General features: G+C 41.2%; 1 protein-coding gene across 1 annotated transcript; it reads right to left on the bottom strand.

Annotated features, from left to right (window-relative positions):
* Window positions 1-706: 706 nt before the first annotated feature.
* Window positions 707-19961, bottom strand: lonp1 (lon peptidase 1, mitochondrial). Its single transcript, XM_030433314.1, has 16 exons — window positions 19338-19961; window positions 16773-16861; window positions 16230-16349; window positions 15965-16130; window positions 14792-14905; window positions 14526-14587; window positions 13915-14044; window positions 8803-8886; window positions 8643-8711; window positions 6907-7058; window positions 5898-6036; window positions 5566-5744; window positions 5028-5115; window positions 1534-1656; window positions 1323-1439; window positions 707-1117 (listed from the first exon to the last, which is right to left on the bottom strand). Exons 1-16 carry the CDS (start codon window positions 19905-19907, stop codon window positions 938-940), a joined length of 2382 nt encoding a protein of 793 aa, XP_030289174.1. The 5' UTR covers window positions 19908-19961; the 3' UTR covers window positions 707-937.
* Window positions 19962-21566: the final 1605 nt, after the last annotated feature.

Below are 21566 nucleotides of genomic sequence, written 5' to 3'. Positions count from 1 at the left end.
ATAGAGATCAGAAAGATGAGTATACACATAGAGAATACCATATATATATATAATATATATATATATATATATATATATATATACACATATTCGTACATAATTTTCAAGGTCAAATTCAAGCACTTTTCAAGCACTTTTAATGGTCATTTTCAAACTTTTCCAGTACCTTATCGCTGGGGTAAAATACATATCTACAGGAATATATATACTCATGATTATTTTTGTTTTCATTTTTTATCACAATTATGTACATTGTATTATGCTGTAAACATCTAAAATGTTTCATAATAGCAAAAACTTTAGAAATTAAAGGAGTGTTATCCAAAAAAAGGGAAGCCACTTGCGATCTTCAGGCACACTTGCACCGAGACAAGGAGATACCTGAGAACACCATGTAATTTTCTTTTTTGACACAAACCTTTTTAAGTTGTTCGCCTATTCATCAAAGTTCATTAATACTGTACATGTCAGCAGTCCAAATTGCATCAAATTAGCCTTCTCCTCAGCCATCCTTCTCTAGGCTACATGTGTGATGATACACACACACACACACACACACTGATTTTATTTCTCATTGTACTAAGCAAACTATCCAGTCCGATCCCAATCTTGCCAAGACACAGAGTTATAATGTCAAGCACTTTCAAGCACTTAAACTAAAATCCAAGCACTTTTCAGACCTTGAAAATGCAACATTGAAATTCAAGCACTTTCAAGGATTTCAAGCACCCGTACGAACCCTGATATATATATATTTCTCCTCCTACAGTGATTTTTTAATATCTATTTACTTATATGTATATCTATTCTACTGCATATGTGTGTAACAGGGACGTGTGTGTGACACTGAGGTTCAGTTTCCCGGAGGGAAAATTTGACAGGTGGTCAACCTTTTCTACTTGTTCTCAGTTGCCTAATAATGCATGTGAACTCTGGTTTAGTAAACATAAAAAATCAGAACTTGACAGCATTTTACCTTTTCTACTTGTTTTTGCAGATTTCTGACTCCAGACTCCCTGCAGTACTGTCTGATGAGCAGACTGAGGGCATCAGATGAGATGGAGGCCTTCTCCTCAGTCAGGCCACACAGAGAGCGGAGCTGAGGGACCAGGTATCGCTGGACAGACACACACAAATGCAAATTAACAAAGTGATGTATAAGGAAGGCATATTTAATATATATTTCCTACTTGACACCTTAACTGTAAGAGAAAACATCTGCTATTCTTAAATAATACACAATAAACAGAATAATGACAAAAGCAAACCTTCTTTCCCTATTTTCTTTTTTCACAATCAGATAAGTGCAGATTCCGTGTTACCTCAGCAATAGCCAATTTCTCCTGTGCCACATATCCAGATACATTTATCATCTCCATCCGGTCTCGTAGAGGCTCTGGGATGGTGTCAGTCACATTGGCTGTGCAGATAAACAAAACCTTCATCGGAACAGAGAGTGATGGATGGGTCATTATTTACTCCAACTGTGGAATTGCACAAAAAAAACAAAAAAATCCCACACAGTCTTCTTACCTTTGACAGATCTACAGGAACGTCAAGGTAGTGGTCGAGGAAGTTGGCATTCTGTTCAGGATCCAGAAGCTCTAGTAACGCAGAGGACGGATCGCCCTGGTAACCACGACCGATCTTATCCACCTGGTGACGACAGGTGACACACACACACACACACACACACACACACACACACACACACACACACACACACACACACACACAGACACACAGACACACACAGCTTCAGCAGCCTGGAGGACATCTATGTGACGAATAACAGCCTGAGAGACAGGTGTGTCCCTCTGCTGACTGGACACAGACACCTCAAAAACCAACCAGTAGCTAAATTATGGTTAATAAAATATTAGAATTTATTGTCAGATACTGCCACTTGTCACTTTGTAGTAAATACTCATGTAGCATGGTTCCCTATAAACGTCACTTTGGCTCTGCTATTTAGTCTGACACCAGTGTGGACTGATAGCTGTGGCGGTGTCAGTGAACATCGTGGGCACTGCAGAGACACCAAACCCTCCCTACTGCTCGGGGCACCTGTTAGCAGCTGTAGTTTACAGTGCCACCCCTTGTTCTGACACCTCTCCACACTAATGCATGAGTATGTGTGTGTATTCAAATTTCCCCAAGAGGTTGATAAACTACGCCAACAATTTGAGTTACACGTTGCGTCTCTAGCCCCACCCACACTGCCCTTTCAGAGTAGGAATCATGCACTGATATTCCACCTCGCCGCCTGTCTAAGTCAGAGATGTGGAGAGTGGGGACTGTTTCCCTGTAGCTCTGATCCACCTTTACGCTGCCGCTGCTTAGTTCAGTGTGAGCAAACAAAAGTGGCGTATATAAGTGAGCCCTTGCTGCAACACTAATGCACAATTATCTGTGTGAAAAGGGCCTCGGAAACTCACACTGAAAACTGTCCATTAATGACAGAATATCTCAGTATTTGGTTCGTCTCCCTCTTGCTTTAATGACAGCATGGACTCTAAAACTCGCTTCTTGTGATGTCACAGAATGTTTGGTTTTCTGGGTCTTAAAGTGCTCCCATAAATGTAGAATGGGGTTGAGGTCAGGTGACTGTGGAGGACAGTCCATGACAACCAGGAGTCCCTGGTCTTCTTTGGTCTTCAGCAGTTGTGTGAAAGCTTTGAGGTGCTTGTGGTAAAGGATTCATAGTGCAGCAGGGCAATGAGCCCAAAGATAAAACCAGCGGTCGGAGCATGTTTCAGAAGAATGGAGCAGTGCTTCTCCTCAGTCAGGGTGGAGTCAATCCTGTACATGGTTCACTGTGGCTTTGAAACACTCTGGTATCGTTCTCCCACCTGTCCATCTCCTCACAAGCACCTTTCTTTTACTGACACTTATCTAAATGATTCATCAGTAAATAGACTTTTTTCATCATCCACTGTCAAATACTGGTATTTCTTAGCCCACCTCAAGTTTTTGTCTTTGTTTCACTCCTGAGAAGTGGTTTAGAAACTGCTCTAACCCTAACCCTCTAAAACTACAAGACATCCTTGTTCTGACAGGATGACTGCTGGTTGGACTCCTGTGTTGTTTTAGTAAATCCTGCATCTTTCTTTTCAACAGTGTCTGTAAGTGAACCCGATGTTAGCTCGATGTATTGATCTTCTGATCATGCGGTTACGCTTTGGATACAACTGATTCAGTTTCTGAAAGACATTTTAAAGTTCCATGAACTGCTGCCACACTTTATTCGAGTCGTAATTTGACACTGACAAAAACCATCTTTGCAAAGAATAACAATTTGACATCTGACACTTTCACTTATTTTCCAAATTCTCAAATGTTCTGATAATTTCCTTGTTTGCGCATCATTGGGCTTAAACAAACAAATGATATACAAAGAAATGTTCTCTTATTTTTGTTTTATCACCACGTTTTTCGTAGTATCCATTGATTAATGGGATTCACTAATGTGTTCTTATTTTTGCTCTTCTCTTTGGTAAGAGAAAATTGTAAGAATTGTAAAAAAAAAAAAAAAGAGAGAAAAGAGAAAAACATCTCATTTACACAGTCCACAATTTGTTTGTCCAATGCACAGAAATGATACAATCAATTTTAGATAATCAGCCTATATGTTTTAGAGGAATTTTAAAGGCTGGATTGTTTAATTCGTGGTTCAAAATACTATTGGTCAACTGATCCTGATTAGGACTATAAAACCCTGAGGTGATGGTGTGCATTCAGCACCTGAATCATGGCTTACCTACTGCTACTAGATGCTCTGGCAAACCAGGCCTTACTCAGAGAGCGTGTTGTCTCAGAGATTGCACAGATCTGTTTTATGAGACAGATGAATGGCTGCTGAATCCTTTCAGACTACCACGAGGAGCACTGCTCAGGGATTTGTTCAATAACCTGGAGCCTCAATTTAGACGGTCAAATCCCACGCCCCACGCCCCCACGCCCCCACGCCCCCACGCCCCCACACCTCCAAGTACTCAGCGCTCTCAGTTTTGGCCACAGGATCATTTCAGAGACATGGGAGACAGGTCAGGCATTTCACAGTCCACAGTCCTGATTGCCTGAAAGCAATAACAACGTTCATGCACCAGCACATATCGTTCCTGTACACTGCTAACCAGCAGGTAGAGATTAAGAACGCTTTTTTTGTTGTTGTAGCTCCAAATGTCATTGTGCTGTAGACCGCATGGATATACGGATCAAAGCACCCTCGCCAGATCCATTCGCATTCCTCAACTGAAGCTGTATCACTCTATTAACTTCCAAATAATATCAGATATAAAGTGCCACCTAATGTACGTCGTGGCCTGTTGGCCAGGGGAGCAGACTGTAGAACTCCTTTGTGCTGCAGAATAGTCCCCTGGTGGTGCGTCTGGCTCCAGGAGCTGGTGGAAATGGGTGGCTGATTGGCAAATGATTTGTCATTCTAAAAACCACCAAACCACCGTTTAACTCCAGTTTATAAAATTGGAACATCGGTGACAGAGATTATGCCCTCACTCCATGGCTGATGAACCCGCTGGTAAATCCCCAGAGCAGAGAGCAGTGCTCTTACAACCGTGGTAAGAGTGCACAGTTGGGCTGAAGGCCAGGTGGATATGGCCTGATACTGTGATTCTGACGTTCCTATAACTCCAGTACTGACGCTGTGGACGATCACATGTTTACTGTGTTTTATTTGATTTAACAAAACCTCAAGTTCACTGCTGCTGACATTCTTCTTCTTACTACCCTTATTTGGTGGCATCTCTCCAATTGCTGTGCCAGTGTAGGCTATTTGCACACAACATCTGCCCTTATATGGTGTTTAGTAGGCATTACCTATGCTAATTCAAACAATTTAAGAGAATGTTGCTACATGAGGCCCCTCAGGCTTTTGGACCCTACTGTATATATATATATACAGATATACACAGTCATCTACAGTGACTTAATGCAGTATTATTAATGTTGCTTTGATTTATATTAAACTCAACAGACAACTACAGGAGCAGCATCGTTATACTGACCTCGTCTATTAACACCAGAGGGTTCTCTGTCTTGGTCTTCTTCAGGCACTGGATAATCTTCCCTGGCATGGCTCCTACATATGTCCTCCTGAACATACACAAACACATTTTAGAAAATCTGGAATTTCAGATGATGCAAAGTCTTCTTATGCAGAGTCCTGGCTGCAGACTGCCTCTCAGCTTTCTTTGCTGGAGCCTATTCTTTCCCCAAGAGCTTAGAGAGAGAAACTAGATTATTCACTATAGACTTATGCATTATATGACTAACATTGTCTCTAATCATATCATATCAGCAACAACAAACAGATCATTAGAAGCTATCCTTATCTGCCTTGAAATTTTACACAAGTGCATCTCTAGTTGTCACCTATTACACAGTCGTTAGTGTTTCTGTTAATTCAAGTGTCCAGCTGTTGCTGTCATCAATCTTCATAATCTTTTCCACCCAACATCCACCCAATACCAAGGACTGAGCTCTACACAGGATACTGACACTGTCAGTTACCATCAGTAATAATGACAGTACAGATTTTCAGACCTGTGTCCTTTAATCTCGGCCACATCGGTCATGCCTCCGACGCTGAACCTGAAATACTGTCTGTTGAGGGCTCTGGCTATTGAGCGGGCAATGGAGGTCTTTCCTACACCTGGAGGACCATAGAAACACAGGATCTTCCCCTGGGTGGAGCCACGCAGCTGACTCACTGCGATGAATTCCTGCACAAGGACAGAGAGGAATTCAGACTCAGTTCTACCAGAAAAAACTGTATAGTTTTTCAGGAGTTGATAGATTTATCTGAACATTTGCCATCAGAGTAAACAAACACTTTTTCAATCCTTATCCTAAATGTTGTTTGTGCATTTGCTGACCAATATGCGTTTCTTGACATCATCCATTCCATAATGGTCTTCTTCCAGAACCTCTTTGGCTGTCTCCAATGACAAGTTCTCTTCACTGTTGGTACCCCAGGGCATGCTGGTCAGCCAGTCCAGGTAGTTACGGGTTACACTGAAACACAGTTTTTTACAAATGAAGTTCCTAACGGAAAAATAAAGTTCTTTGAATTGAATTGAATTGAATTTTCTTTGTTTGTTGCAGTGTAAAGCAGAACACAAATATGCTCAGTATCCTCAGTGTGAAACGTGTCCTGCAAACGTGCTGAGGGCACTTCCTTCCTCATAAAACAGAATTCAAATTCAAAGTCATATTTTGGAATATCGTTGATCTTGCTACTCTTCTTTCCTCACTGCAACTGATACTTTCTTGGCATGTCATCACTACATGTTAACCCTTGGGATAACATGAAAACCCAACAAGCCGCAGCAGTTTCAGATCTGCATGTTAAACAGATGATATGCATCATCTTCTGTTAAAGCTGCTGCAGTGACATAAATGCTACTTGTACGCATTAGTGTTACACTTTACTATGGTCTGGCCTGGAGTAGAGCTGCACAATTATTGCAAAATAATGGAAATTGCCAGAAGCTAAAGTGATTTGATAAAGGTAAGATGTGCTGCCTATAAATCATCTTATCCTGATGTAAGAAAACATATGTGTGGTACAGACCCCAACAACTCTCACATCATCATGATTTTAACAGTTTCTTTTGGTAAAAATGAGAAGTGTCATGCATTGTGATCATATGTACATGCCTAAACCAGAGGAAATCTAATAAAGTATCCAGCATGGAATGCATTCATCTGTGTGCAGAATGAATGTCCTCAGTAAATTCTGTTACATTACATTTGGACTTTCTGGAAGAGGGGGAAATAAGTGAGCCTGAATATAGCACCAGAGGGAAAAAGGTGAATTTTGAGGTCATTTTTAAAGAGATCATAAATACTAATAACAACAAAGCAATACAAAAAAAGACCAACTTGAACTCTGACGAGTGGTTGTCCAGCAGCCCCAGTTTGTTCAGTTCTTCATTGATGACGTCCATTATGTGCTGCGGGACAGTCCTCTCTTTGAGTCTCTCTCTAAACTTCTCCTCGATAGCTTCTTTGTCCTCTTTTTCCAGACCCAGCTCCTGAAAACCCACAGCCACTCACACGGTTTAAATTGGTCCAAGTTCACAGGTCTTGCTCTGTCTCTGTTCTCTGTTCTGGGATCAGCCTCCGTGTTGGAAAGCACAGCACAGCTAGATAGAGATAACATCACCGTACTACAGGCTGCCTATCAATGTACAGCTGATTGGGTGATATGCAGCATTTTACAGTAGAGCTGCGCGATATATCGTTTGCGCATCGCCATCGCGATGTATGTGTGTGAAATAGTCACATCGCAGAGCCTGTGATGTAGGACGCTAATGAATTAATTTAATTTCAAAGGAACCTGCCACACACTGTGCATGCAGACTCTGCATGCACAGCGATCCACCAATCACATTAGTTCTTAATCAGCATGCCGAATCAGACCACGCCCCTGCACATGGAGTGAGTCGCTGGTAACAACATTGAAAATGAGCAAAGAACAAGAGAAAATCGTGAAAACGAAGACTTGGTGCCAAAAAGAAAAGCAACGTCAGTCATCTGGAGTTATTTCGGCTACAAGAAGGATGATATTGACAAAACACGTGTTCTGTGCCACAACGAAAGGTAACACAACTAATTTGTATTTACGTTGGTACCACACAGCAGAATCCTGCACGGGTCTTTGCAAACCCGCACCCAGCCATACTTAAAACTGCATCCGACCCGTTTTCTGACAGTAGCACAAATTACATTCCGCACCCGAGCCGACCCGCTATAAATTGATACGACGCCCGACCCGCACCCGAAGGACGACGCAAGTGTTAAAAATGAAAGTAAGCTAGCGTGGTGAATGGGAGTTCTGGGAGGGCGCAAGCACGCATGAATGAGCTCATATGATTATCATTTTGAAAGGTAGGTATATTTTTGTAGCTATGTCGCTAATAATCTCCAGGCGTCCGACCCTGTCGTCCAAAACTAAAAACAGATTTCAGTCGTTAAATAACCTGTTTATCACTCATTGTTAGTTACTTAATCTAATTATGAAGCTAGAATGTTCCATTTTAAGATGGAGAGCTCAAAAGGTTCAAAGTTTTGTTTATTGTCATTCAATTCACGAATGATAGAACGAAACATGTACTCAGGTCCCAGCACAATAAAAGCAAACAATGAAAGATAACAATGAGAATCTCTCTAAAACACAGACAAGAAGCCATACTCATAACATTGACAATAAGAGGTGAGATCAGTGCAGGTTAATTATCCACAAGATAGCAGCAGTGCAGCATAACATAAAGTGTTATTCAGGTCATCTGATGAAAATTCTTGTATTTTTTCACATCGCAATATATATCGTAGGGTTCAAAAAAATCGCAATGTAAGTTTTTTCCAATATTGCGCAGCCCTATTTTACAGTCACATTGGTGATCTTGATCTTGGTGAATTTTACGCAATTCAGTACACTGGCCCTGCAATTACTGCATAGGACAGGGTCCCTTTTAAGGAACATGTGTCAGCTGTGGTGACCATTACATTCTGAAGTTGCAAGTCTGACATACAGGAACAGTACATTTAATGTCTAAAGCCTTAATAGATCTTCATGTCTGCTGCAGGCCACCACAGAGGACAGACGTGTGCTCTACCTTTTTTATGATCTTGAGCTGCTCCTGCAGCAGGTACTTCCTGTGAGTCTGTTTGATTTTCTCTTCCACCTGTAAGCAGAGCAGGAAGACAAATGAATGACTGAGGGCAATGGGTGATGAGTATGGTGGCTGTAAATGTTGATCTCTGATGACCTCTGACCTCTCGGCCCAGTCGCTGCTGTAGTTTACTCAGCTCATACTCCTTCTTCAGCAGAGACAGAGCCTTGTAGAGACGCTTCGGGATCTGCAGAGATACACAGCAACAGGTTTCAAGGACATGCACATAGAGTAATATGTCAGCCTAAATGTAAAGAAATAAACCAGTGATGGCTGGTGAACACATATTACATTGTTTGCTAGCTAGCGTCATTATCTTTGCTTCCATCTGCTTCAGGAGTTGTGTTTACATGTCCAGATTTTGCAGTGTCATAATAAAAGCTTTCAATGAAAAAAGTAATGAGCTTTGGATTCTTCGATTATACTGCAGGGAATAAGAGTAATTACATATAGAAACCCAAAAGTCAAGGGTCAGACCTTTTATTTAATCAATTTTCCTGTGATAAATTTAATTTGCAGATGAAATGGTTCTGCTGGCTTCTTTGCTCTGTGCTATCTAGCAGGCACTGGGGCTGTTTGAGGCACCTCCAAGTCTGAGGCAGTCTCTGCTGGGAATGATGGATCTCTCCACAGGTTGGGAGCTGAGCTCCTGCCCCAAGCCAAGGAGTTTAACCATCTCAGGGTCTTGTTCATGAGTGACCTAAAAGTGGAGCATGAAATGGACAGGCAGTTTTGGTGCGGCATCAGCAGTACTACAGGTGTGAAGAAGGAGCTGAGCTGGAAGGCAAATCTTTTACCAGTTGACTTATGTTCCAACCATAGGCGCTGATTTATGTTTTTGCCCGTGGGTGCTCAATTCTATTTTTTTTTTTTTTTTTTGGTGCTCAAATGAAATGAATACCACCAAGGTAATGATTGTCACAAACTGACATTTATTTAGAGCTGTCCCAAACGATTATTTTTCAAACGATTAATCTAGGGATTTTTTTTCCATTCGTCGACTAATCTAACGATTAATTTAACGTTACATGACCATACAAAAGTAACATAGTAACTGTAACTGTCGTTGGTAACTTGTAGGCGGAGCAGCGTCTGTCCTCCCTCCTGTCCTACCAACTCTTCGTCACATTTCTGCCCAAAAAACAGCGTCTGTCACCGGCAAAAACCATTAACTCACTCAAGTGGTTGTGTTGATAGAAATCACTGTGATGGTCAGCCCTCCCGACCGAGACTTCAGGGAACTTTCCCCCAGAAAACAGCCTCCGTCCCCGCAAGTGACAGAGTCACGCAGCACCTGTTTACTGATGGCGATTATGTAATAATGTAATTTAGCACGAAAAACAGAACTCTTTCACCTTCCAGGATGTTTAGGGGGCCGGGTTCTCAATCACTACACATAAACGGTCCACGGGTTTAGATTGACAGGCGGGACACCTGGGAAACACCCCGACGTCATCATCATGACGTGTACCGTCACGTCTCTTTAAGAGCGGCAGCGCAGCTTTCTGTGTGAATTACATGGTGGTTCGTCTTTATTCCAGCGGTGCTTCGCTCTGTGTGAATGACCAACGGCGGAGAATTGACGAACCGCCGCTGCGGCGTTAATGCAGCGTCTCTGTGTGAGAGGGGCTATTCTCAGCCTCCGCAGGTACTCTTTTTTTTTTTTTTTGATCGGCCATCCCGATTGGCCAGTAGGTGCTCAACGTTGTCAGTGGGTGCTCGAGCACCGGAGCACCCACGGGATCGGCGCCTATGGTTCTAACCTTCACCTATGGTCATGAGCTGTAGGAAGTCTTGCTGTAGAGACAAAGTGAGGAGCTCGGACATCCAGAGGGAGCTCAAAGTAAAGTTGCTGCTCCTTCACTTTAAAAGAAACCAGCTGAGGTAGTTTGGCCTTCTGATTAGGATGCCTCCTGGTCAGAACCTCGGGGAAGAATCAGAACTGACTGGAGGGATTATATATCTAATCTGGCCTGGGAACGGTTTAGGATTCCGAGCCGGAAAGCGTTTCTGGGGAAAATGGTGTCTGCAATGCCCTGCTCAGCCTGCAGCCTCTGTTACCCCGGATAAGGAGAGGGAGGTGGATGGAAGACTGGAGTGCAGCCTGATTATCAATACTGGGTCAGTAATGGCTACTGCTTGATCTGATATTTCATGCCTAAATCAGCTGCTTTACTTGTCATGACACCATGTATGTATTACATGCTGGTTTGGTCCTGCTGATCGAACAGACAAAAACTATTAAAAGGGAAAGTCCTTTTGTTTTCCCGGGATAACTAGGGATACTAAATTACACTTTTTCATCTGCTTGTTTTGACCTGCCAATTTTGATTTTGGTCGACTCCCATTTTCTTACACAATACATTTACATATACGTATACACAAACATCCGTATGTTCTGAATAAAAAAACGACTTTTAAAGACACCTTACCCTTAATTTTTTTCAAAAACTGCACCAGAAAACATGGCCTTCTCTCACTCTCACAAGTTTCAAAATAAAGTGCTTGTTTTACTGGACAGAACTTTTTGCAGAAATAAAATCAAACTGAAAATGTATTTCAGTTTATCCTTCTTTATCTGATGGAGTGCAGATGATGAATTGAAGAGTCTCACAGTCTGGTGGTATGTCAGCGGATACTTCTGTATGTGTTGTCAGATGGCAGCAGGGTGAACAGTATGTGGCTGGGTGGGTGTTGTCTTTTAGTATCTTTGGGCTCTCTGCAGACATCTCACTTCACTGATGTCACTGATGCCAGTTTGTGATGTTTCCTGTCAGGTTATTTTCTGTTGCTCCTTTGTAAATGTTTAAAAGAATTTGGCTTGGGGTCCGCTTGTAAGGAAGTCCATTAGCCAGTTGCAAGAGTGTCTTACTCAAGCTCAGAGTGTTTAGTTTTTACAGCTTCCTGGTTGAGATTGTGTTGAATTCTGAGCTGAAGTCAAAAGCATCCAGATGTAGCTGTTCTTATTCTCCAGGTGTGTGCAGACTGAGTGGAGGGCAGTAGATATGGCATTCTCTGTGGATCTGTTGATACTGAAAGCATACTGGTGAGGGTCCAGGCTGGAAGGGATGTTGATCTTTGATGTGCTGGAGAACCAGCTTTGGTGGCCACCAACCCTCTACTGGTCCATGCAAACTGATCAAGCAAATTCCCCTTCTTGCCTTGGTTTTTTATTTGCATTCAATAGTTTACATCAACTAGCAGATTCATGAAGTTTGGTTCATAGTGAATTGATTATAGGTCTTCAGAGAATGTGACCAAATCTGCTGGATCTAACATAAACAAACAACAACTTGACAATCAATTTCAGTTGATCATAGAAAGTTATGTGAATAAAGTTTTCTTTGTAGCATGGCCTCTTGGCATGCTACTGCTCATCTAATCTGCAAGACATAAGGCAACAAGTAATACAACTGGAATTCCTTTTGTTTTCCCATGATGACTCAAGATTACAATAACAATTTCCTTTGCTTCTTCTTCTGCTTCTTCTTCTTATTATTATTATTATCATTATCATTATTATTTATCTATTTATTTATTTCTATTTATTGACCTTTCGATTATGATTTGCATGCTTCTTTGTAGCATGGCCTCTTCTTGGATCTTGGGTGCAACTGGGTGTTCCAACGAGACAATGATCCCAAACACACATCAAAGTGGTAAAGAAATGACTAAATAAGGCTTGAATAGAGGATTTGGAATGGCCTTCCCAAAGTCCTGAAGTGAACTTTCCACCATCTATCACAAGCACCGAACTAAGGTGAAGGTGGCAAAGAGACATTTAACCAAATATCAGAATTACTGTATGTATATTTCTGAGCCAGCAGAACTGGTCACATTCTCAGAAAACCCATAATAAATTCAGATTTGAAGCAAGTTTCATGAATGTTTTTTTGTGATTTCCATCAGAGAAAAATGAGAGCTGTAGAAATCATTGGAACTGAAGAATCTCATGTTCTTTACAAGTGGATGTGAACTTTTGACCATGACTGTACATGGTCAAAGATATTTTCCTCATCTGTTGGGGATCTAAACATGCTGGTGGAATTTCGGTAAAACAGTTCTGCCTTCTGATTAAAATCACCAGCCACAATACAAGTTCCATCCAGTTAACATCCATTTAGTTAGCATCTGGGGGAATGTATACAGCAATGAAAAAAAGAAAAACAACACTGGAGAATTCTCTAGCTGATAACATGGTCAGCATCTTGTGAACACTGTCCATCCACTTTGACTCCGTTTGAGCACCAAGCACTATTTATGTAGACACAGAGCCCCCCTCCTCTCTGGTGTTCTGTCGGTTCTGAACAAGGTCCGCTCAGCCAGTTAAATAGCTTATTCTGGGAGATAGGTATTAACCACTTTTCTGTGAAGCTGTGCGCACAGAAGTCTCTGATTTCCCGTTAGCTATCTGAGCCTCAGCTGCACATCATCCAGTTGTTCTCCTGTGACTGGACATAAGCCAGAAGAGGGCTTGGTAGAGGAACTGCTCTTGATGCAAGCTGGGTCAGCTTAGCTCTGATGCTGCCTGTATTTCCTCTGTCCCTGGGGTGATCACATCACGTCCGGTGACATTACTTCCCACTGGTCTGGGTGCTCAGCAGATGTTCAGGGGAGATCAGCTTAACTTTAACCTTTCTTAATTCTAAAAACAGTTCAAAAAGGAGGTTTAGAAAAATAAAGCATTGGTGCCCTAACACCCAGTATTGAGTAGCCACTGATATAAATCTCTTGTCTGTGCCTGCAATTACAAATGTGAATGTAATCTAATGAAAAAATACGGAAGTGTTCTTTAGGTTGAAGGTTGAAAAGTCTCTTTTACCATTTACCAAAATGACATGACCTTTCAATTTCTTGTAACTAAACATACTGCTTGAAAAAAAAACCTCTTCTTCAAAAAAATCTCACCTCTGTGTCATTTGAAATGATGTGGGTTTCTTTTTGTTTGTTTGTTTAAATTGTAGAATGGTCTGCACATCAGAATATGGAGAACGTGATACTTGAAGTCAACTTGGGCAAGCTGTATAAAATTGATACTCATGCTTAGTGTTAACAGTTTTGGTTCTGTTGAAGTTGCTGGTTTGGTAACCGCTGATCTGATAAACTTTTCCACCTGTGTTAAAGAGCAGCACACAGACACTTCCTCTTCATATAATCATATAACACAGTAAATGGGAACGTCCCAAACAGGCCTTTAAGCATGCAGACTGCTCACATTGATCTCCTCCAGGACATCCTGTAGTTCATGTGACTCTGCTCCAGTCAGAGCTGCTCCCATGTCACTCAGGTAGATGGGATTATCAACAACTCTCTGTCCAGCCTGCATCATCTGGAGGACCGACTCTCTGACACACACACACACGCACACACACACACACACGCACACACGCACAAATAATTTTTCAGGATGTGTCTTTTTCTGCTACATGTGTTCTCCATGATTGACACACACATTGTACACCATGTTGTTCCAGCAGTCATGGTCAAAACTGTGAAACTTATAGCAGTGATACTGCACGTGAATGTGCACAGTTATGTCATCATTCTGGGTCATGTAGTGGTTAATGACTTAAAGAATATAAAAAGGAGGATGTAAAAATCTAAACTCTGAAATAATATTGTCTCAAGCAGAGCAAAAATACTACAGAACACTATAGACAAATGTATTATGAAGCTGTTAAAAGAACCAAGTAGCAGTCAAAAATAAGAAAATCCCTTCACTAACTTTTATTGGCCTATGGGCTGAGTGAAAGTGCAAGATGTCAAAGGTAAAGTCACATTTTTAGAAGGACAGACTGTGGACAGGAGGTAAGTGTCAGAACTGACCTGTAGAGGGGGTTGAGTGCAATGATGTCCCTGATGGTCTTCACTATCTCTGCTGTCAACGCCTACAGGACACAAACATCGCAGAGGTCATAGTTTATACATTTTACTGGTGTCATAAATGTTTCCTGTGACTAAGTAGTTTGTGTTCCACTCGTTCCATTACAGAAAAATGAGAGCTGTAGAAATCATTGGAACTGAAGACTGCCGTGATGTATATGTTCTTTACAGGTTTTCACTAATACTGTGTTATAATGTGGGTTTTGTACCTTGACCTCCTCTGTGACAGTGAACTGTTCATGCTGAATATTGTCCACTTCGACCATCAGAATGTTGGAGGAGGGCAGAGGCTGGAGCTCTGGACTCAGGTCTGCTTCCGAAATCTGAAAAACAAGATTGTTGAAATTCTTACTATGAATATGAAAATGTATATCAACTGTAATTACATGTGCTACCAGCCCTAATAACCTGTAGCCCTGGCTCTACCCAACTGCAGCATTTGGAGCGCTACATACTGTATCACAGTAGATGTAGATGAATGAGAGTGGTTTTGTATTACTGGCTGTATTTATTGGCTAGAATTTCATCCTTGGCTAGTAGCTGATAACTTACATTTTCCATTATTGGGCTAATCATATAGAACCTCATGTAAAGCAGGCACTCCTCCATTTTAAATGTCTCCTGTGTTCAGTCAGGTCTGCTTTGTGTTTGTTAGTAGGGATGCACAATATAAATCAGTTCAATAAATGATTAGTTCGATATTGGGAAACATATTTTCCTGTTTGCTTTTAGTCTGTACTGCAGCTGCCCTTACAAAGTACATATTGTTACATGCAGTATGCATACAATTGGTACATAGCACTTAGTGATGACAGTGTGCCTTGAACACTGTTGCGCCAATATCTGTCACAGCCTTAGCACAACATTTTCAAGTGCAAATAACATTGTACTGACACTGAAATGAGTTGTCATCTGTCAGTGAGCTATCTTCCGATTCAGAGAGGATTGTGGTTCAGAGTAGCCTGAAAAGCATACAGTAAATTGTAAAAAAAAAAAAAAAAAAAAGCTAATTTTGGTCTTTATTACATGAACTCCTGTTTCTGTCAGCTGCTGTGTATCTGCACAGTATCACCCTTAAGGCCAGTCATAGACCATTTTATCAGTAAAATATAATGTCAACAATTAATGACATGGGTTTTAGTAACCACGCTTCATTTGGCGCTCCTGTGCGCCATCTGCCTCTCCACTTTTGGATAAACCAGGAGTTGGTCAGGGTCAGACACTGCCAAGATGGTGACGACACTGGGCTTGGGTGATGTCACGGCTACAACCTCCATGTTTGATATAGTCCATGCTTAAGTGTTCAAATAATGCTTGAGGGTTATGACTGACAGCATGTGTAGAAGACTGAGGAGCTGGCATGTGACGGTCACTTTACAGACCTTTTCCTCCAGCTGCTCTGCTGGAGAACTTGGCTGGTCCTTGCGGCCTCGTTTAGCTTTGCGTCTTGGTGGAGGTTGGGGTTGGGACTCAGACTCTGACCACTCAGGGGATGTTCCTGTCTCCTCAGCCTCCACCTCCAGCTCCAGCTGTCTTGTGATCCGGATCCTGACAGACCAGAGAATACATATTGCAGAGGCTACATATTGCCATGGAGAGGATCATCCCAACCAATCACATCTTTTATCGGACACTGGTGCTTCTAACCTGCGATGTCCCATGACAATCATCCTCAGCTTGTCTCCCAAGTCCTGCATCTCATGAATCTGAACAAAGGTCCCTGTAGAGTAGACGGCATCTAAAGACTCCACCACATCTGACTCATTACTGCAAGAGCCACAAACAGTCATTATTACCAACATGCAGGCAGTACATCAAGTTCTTAGCACATTTCACTGATAACTTAGGACAGTCAGTGGTTAGTGATCTACTTCCTGTCCCAGGAAGTAGATCACATTAATTTATGGCAATTTTTTTATATGGATATAAAATAGACTGCATTCCTGAAATGTAATATAGAATGTATAAAAGTATAATGTTTTGCACCAGATAAAGCCTTTATTGTGAAACAGCAGCAACACAAAATGTTCAGTTTGCATTACATTAAAGGACAGCAGCTAGGCCATCGACATACAGATTTACAAATTAGGTAAAAGCCAACAAGATCAGACTGATAAGGACACAGTCAAAGAGGTCAACAGAGGTTCCTCTCAGACCTGTATCCACCAGAAGAGGTAGGATCACACTTACTTATCATCTTTTTTCAGGAAGACTCCAGCATACGGCTGAGCCAGACGAACCTTCCTCCTCAAGAGCTCCATCAATGCTTTATTCTTCACCTAACAGGAAGACAAAAACAAACACATCGGACCCACAAAGCGCTTGTAAACACACAACTCAGATCTTAGGTCTTTGCCTGCAATATAGTGTTGCACGGTAAACTGATACTAGAAAGGTACCGCGGTACCCAGCCTTTAACAACAATACTTTTTCACGTTTTATTAGTATTGGTACTTTATGAACTTTGTGCGACAGCAATGCAGCATGTCTGTGTGCAGCTTCTCTCTGCTTCCTCACAGCCTGCAGCCAGAGTGGGCGTGGTTTCATAGTGACAGACAGTCACAGAGCAGAGCAACACAGACGTGTTGGCTCCTTTGGTCATTACGGATTTAAAGCATCGTTTACAGACGGGCTTTGTGGTGTCCGTGGGCTTGCCCTTACTGTCAGCAACGTGCGTCTGCTTTTTCAACAAGCCTAGGACGGTCGGCAGGTACACTCGTGCCACTTTCAGCTGACAGACATGTGGACTTGTTCAAAGAGTTCAAAGAGCTGCAGGTTAGCGATAGGTAACATAACGTTAAATATCTCCTGGATGTAAGTCAAGCGAGTTCTTTTTTTGTGACAAGCGAACTATTTTCACCATCAGAGTTGCAGGAGGCAGTCAGGGGTAAAGCTAACTGTTTAACAGTCCGATGTGGTTCCACACATCTCTGTATGCAAACACAACGTTCACACTGGTAACATGAACTTTACCATAACATGTGCTGGTGTTAACAAGTATGCTGATCAACAACACCACTTAATTATCTATTTTAAGTCCATCAGTACTAGTTATATAATCATAGCATGAACATTTTTGTCAATAATTTATAGTGATTTATATGATTAGAAAATGGTGTGATTAGAGCACAGACCTCCACCAGGTCTGGGTCATTTGTGTTGTACTTTAGTGCACTAATGTAGTTTGCAGGCTAATAATCCAGGGTTTGAACTTTATCAACATCAAAGGCAAATAGCAAATTTCCCCTTTGTGGGATGAATAAAGTATTATCTTATTCTATGAATTGCCAGACATACAGTTAATGTCATTGATGTTCATTATTTTTATGCTGAATGTGCTGTTAATTTTTTAAGACACTTGGCTTCTTGGATACAGGTACTGATCATTTTAACTTCCACATTCTGTCATCTAACATTTATGCTATTAATTTGATGATGTTGTAGTTTTCCGCTGCGGTATCGTTTCAGTATCGGTATCGAGATATTTTAGGCAGGTATCGTACCGAAGTCATAATTTTGGTATCGTGACAACACTACTGCAATATCAAATCTGTAAGAAATGCTCTGTAACATGAAAGGAGACACAGCACAGCTCCTCTGTTTGAAACATTTTCTGTTAATTAGTCTTCTCAGGGCTGACAGTGGGACACAGGAATCAGTCTGTGCAACAAATGAAATGACCACAGCAGCAACAGTGCAGTCTCTCTCTCTGTTCATTCATTAATTCATTAGTAGGAAGAAAATATATTTCAGACAAGGTGTGCATCATTCAGTAGCTCTTATCTATATATTCATTTGAACTGTGTTGAGTGAAACCCCCTGCACAGAGATTGAATTGTCTCAAACTTCAATGGTCTTGACTGTTTATGCTCCTGCTGATCCACCCCTGAGACGCCAGTGCCATTTGTCAAAACAGAAAATGTACTGCCCAGCCTTTTATTATATATAACGTTTCATTTACATGTAAAACACTGCCCAGGTATTTGCATTTTCATCATAGACTGTTTTAATAAAAGTGACATCTGTGTCACCAGCCTGAAAATTTAGAGTTATAAGGGGATGGTCTTGGAAATTACCTCACAGAAGTTTAGGGAAGTACGAATGATTGAGCATATTATTGCCATGATAAAGCTTACACATGTGTCTTTATTTTGGAAGACAACACGTTATGTATTTGGTTGAGAAATGGTTGTCAAAAAACACATCCTAGATTTAGAACTGGACATTGTGTGGTCCAGCTTCAAAGTGCACTTGAACTGTGGGTCTCCACAGGAACAACACAAGAGCCTCCCACTAACAGAGTCCTTTTCTTCTACATGAGGACCAGGTGGACTTCATCTAAGCAGCAGCAGCAGAGTCCCTCCATGCCAACTCAGAAGTCTTCTCAGTTCATGTCAGGGACATATAACAACAACTGGCAAACTCCTGGAGCTGTACTCCACACACTTACTAGAACAGTATTTTAGTTTGAATTGAAGTTGGAGCTCGGAGCTCAAGATAATTATTTTCATGATTCTTTGCTGTAAGTCACCAACTGCTTATTTTTCCCTGGGTTGGGTTGAATTTGTACTGAACACTGTAGAAACCCTCAGAATAGTGAACAACATGTATTCATTTTATTAACTGCTTCATATGTTACAGTGATTCAACTAACATCAATATATCATTCTTAAATATGCATATCCGAAGTCCCAAACCTGCATCATACCATTCAGCCCAATGTCATGAGGACATGTAACGTTACATCATCCTCACCTCTATGATCTTGATGAAGCGGGGGAAGACCGGATTCCTGCTCACAGCGATCAGCGGCACGTTGGGAAACACCTCTGGGACCATCATGGGTGTGAGAGCCGTCATCTGAGCTCCACTGTACGGCACTCCCCCATCTCCCCCAGACTCTTCTCCCCCGGACCCTTGACTTTCCCCGCCGTCCTCTCCAGAGAAGCCTGCACCGCTAGCCCGATTCCCGAACCTCCTGCCCAGACTCACGTAGGGTGGAGAGGTCGGTGTCAGGAGATCTGCTTGGCCGGGGAGAACAGCCCCGACCCGCATCCAGCGGTGAGATCTGAGGGTGAGCCTGCAGCCAGCTCTCGTTGATGCGCTGACTTGGAAGTTGGAGAGGTGGTTTGAGCATATTTTATGTGAGGTCCTGGTGCTGGTATAGAACCGCGGGGGCTGGAGCTGGCTCTGGGCCGGAGTACCGCTCAGGGGGTACCGAACACAGTCGGTTCTGAACGACACAGGCCAGTTTGGTTTTACAGCAAGGGAAGAATTTCTGTACAGCTGTCTCGCAGCGCCGAGCATCCTCAAGCAGGTGGCCATGTTGGTCTAGAGCTTTCTAAAACACGTGACCAACCTTCTTCCGTCGATGTTTGATGACGTAGTAGTGATTGCATTAGGCGAGTTTTTTTTTCTTTCTCAAAGCTTTATTTCAAATTACAATATGTCATACATTTCAGTTTGAAATGAAATTCACATAAATTTCCACAGAACTCATTTGAGGAAAACATTGGCTTGCATTTAAAACAGTACAAGCTTATAACATATTCAACAGGTAAAATAAAATAAAACAAAATAATAATTACAGGGGTTGACATTACAACAAAATACTTCAGCGTGTTTAAGAACACAGGACTTGAAACTCAAAAAGCAAGAGACTCTGACATTGTTTCATACAACTGGTTTATGGACTGGTTTTCCTCCGATTAACACCTTTAGGGATGTTAAATAGTTTTTAATTTCATGCTTAAAACAGTTTATGGTGGGTTTGCTGTTATTCCATTTATTCTTGTGTATATGATACTTTCCCAGAAGGAAAATAATGTTCACCATTTTGGCTACCTTTTTTGACAGACCTTCCATATAGATCATCACTTGAGATTTGTTAAACAAAGAATTGTTAATCCCAATATTTAACCATCGATAAACATCTTTCCAAAACATCATTGTGACTGAACAAGAGAAAAAAAGGTGTTCAATTGTTTCGTGTTCTGTCATGCAAAAAACACACGGATTAACTTCAAAATTGAACCTTTTCCTTAGAGTTTCAGCAGCAGGATAAATATTATGTATTAATTTGAATTGAATTTCTTTACCTTGGGTGAAATTGGCCATTTAAGATAGCTACAATAAGTCTTTGTTAATGTAACTTCATTATCTGTTATCTTTATTTTCGTTGACTTTTTGATATCATGGAATAGCTTTTCTTTAAACACACTTCCAAGTACTTTGTTGTTACATTTTCTTTCACCAAATTTCAATTCACCAATTTTTAAATCAGGTAGTTTAACAGACACATTTGAATTTATGAGGATATTTTTAATCATGTATTTTAAGGGAAGTGGAATAGCTCTACTGATTTGATTAAATTCTCTATAAGAGCATTTTATATTAAACTTTTCTACAAATGAATTAAATTGCAACAAATTACCATTTTCATCCATCAAGTCAGTAACATATAGAACCTTTTTGTCATACCATTCTTGTTTAAATAAAGTCTTCCTGTTAATCAGTATGGTTCTGTTATTCCACAAGGTGGAGCTATGCGGTGTGAAGTTGTGAGTGAACATCATTTTCCAGTAGAGCAGTATTTGTTTATGGAAGTCAGACAGTTTGATTGGTAGTTCAGATATTTCAAAGTCACACCTTAACAAAAATTCTAAACCTCCAACATTTTGGAAAAGATATTTTGGTATGTGGAACCATATGGAATTTGGTTGTGTCAAATAAGCTTTTATCCAGTTCAACTTTAGTACACCTATCATGGATTCAAATTCAGCAGCTTTCAACCCTCCATGTTTATAGTCTTTAACCATCACAGATTTTTTAAGGTACTGTGTCTTATTTTTCCATATGAAATTAAAAATGATTGAATTTACCTTTTTAATCATTTGGGGGGGAACGCAAAGAGATTGACAAGGATAACCTTCTGCTAGGCGAGTTCAAGCCCCAATAATACCCAACTGCAGCCACTGACTGCGA

Source organism: Sparus aurata, chromosome 11, assembly GCF_900880675.1.
Source record: "Sparus aurata chromosome 11, fSpaAur1.1, whole genome shotgun sequence".
In the NCBI taxonomy this organism is placed as follows: Eukaryota; Metazoa; Chordata; class Actinopteri; order Spariformes; family Sparidae; genus Sparus; species Sparus aurata.
Note: the sequence above shows the minus strand (reverse complement) of the source record. Positions and strands in the feature narration are given on the sequence as shown.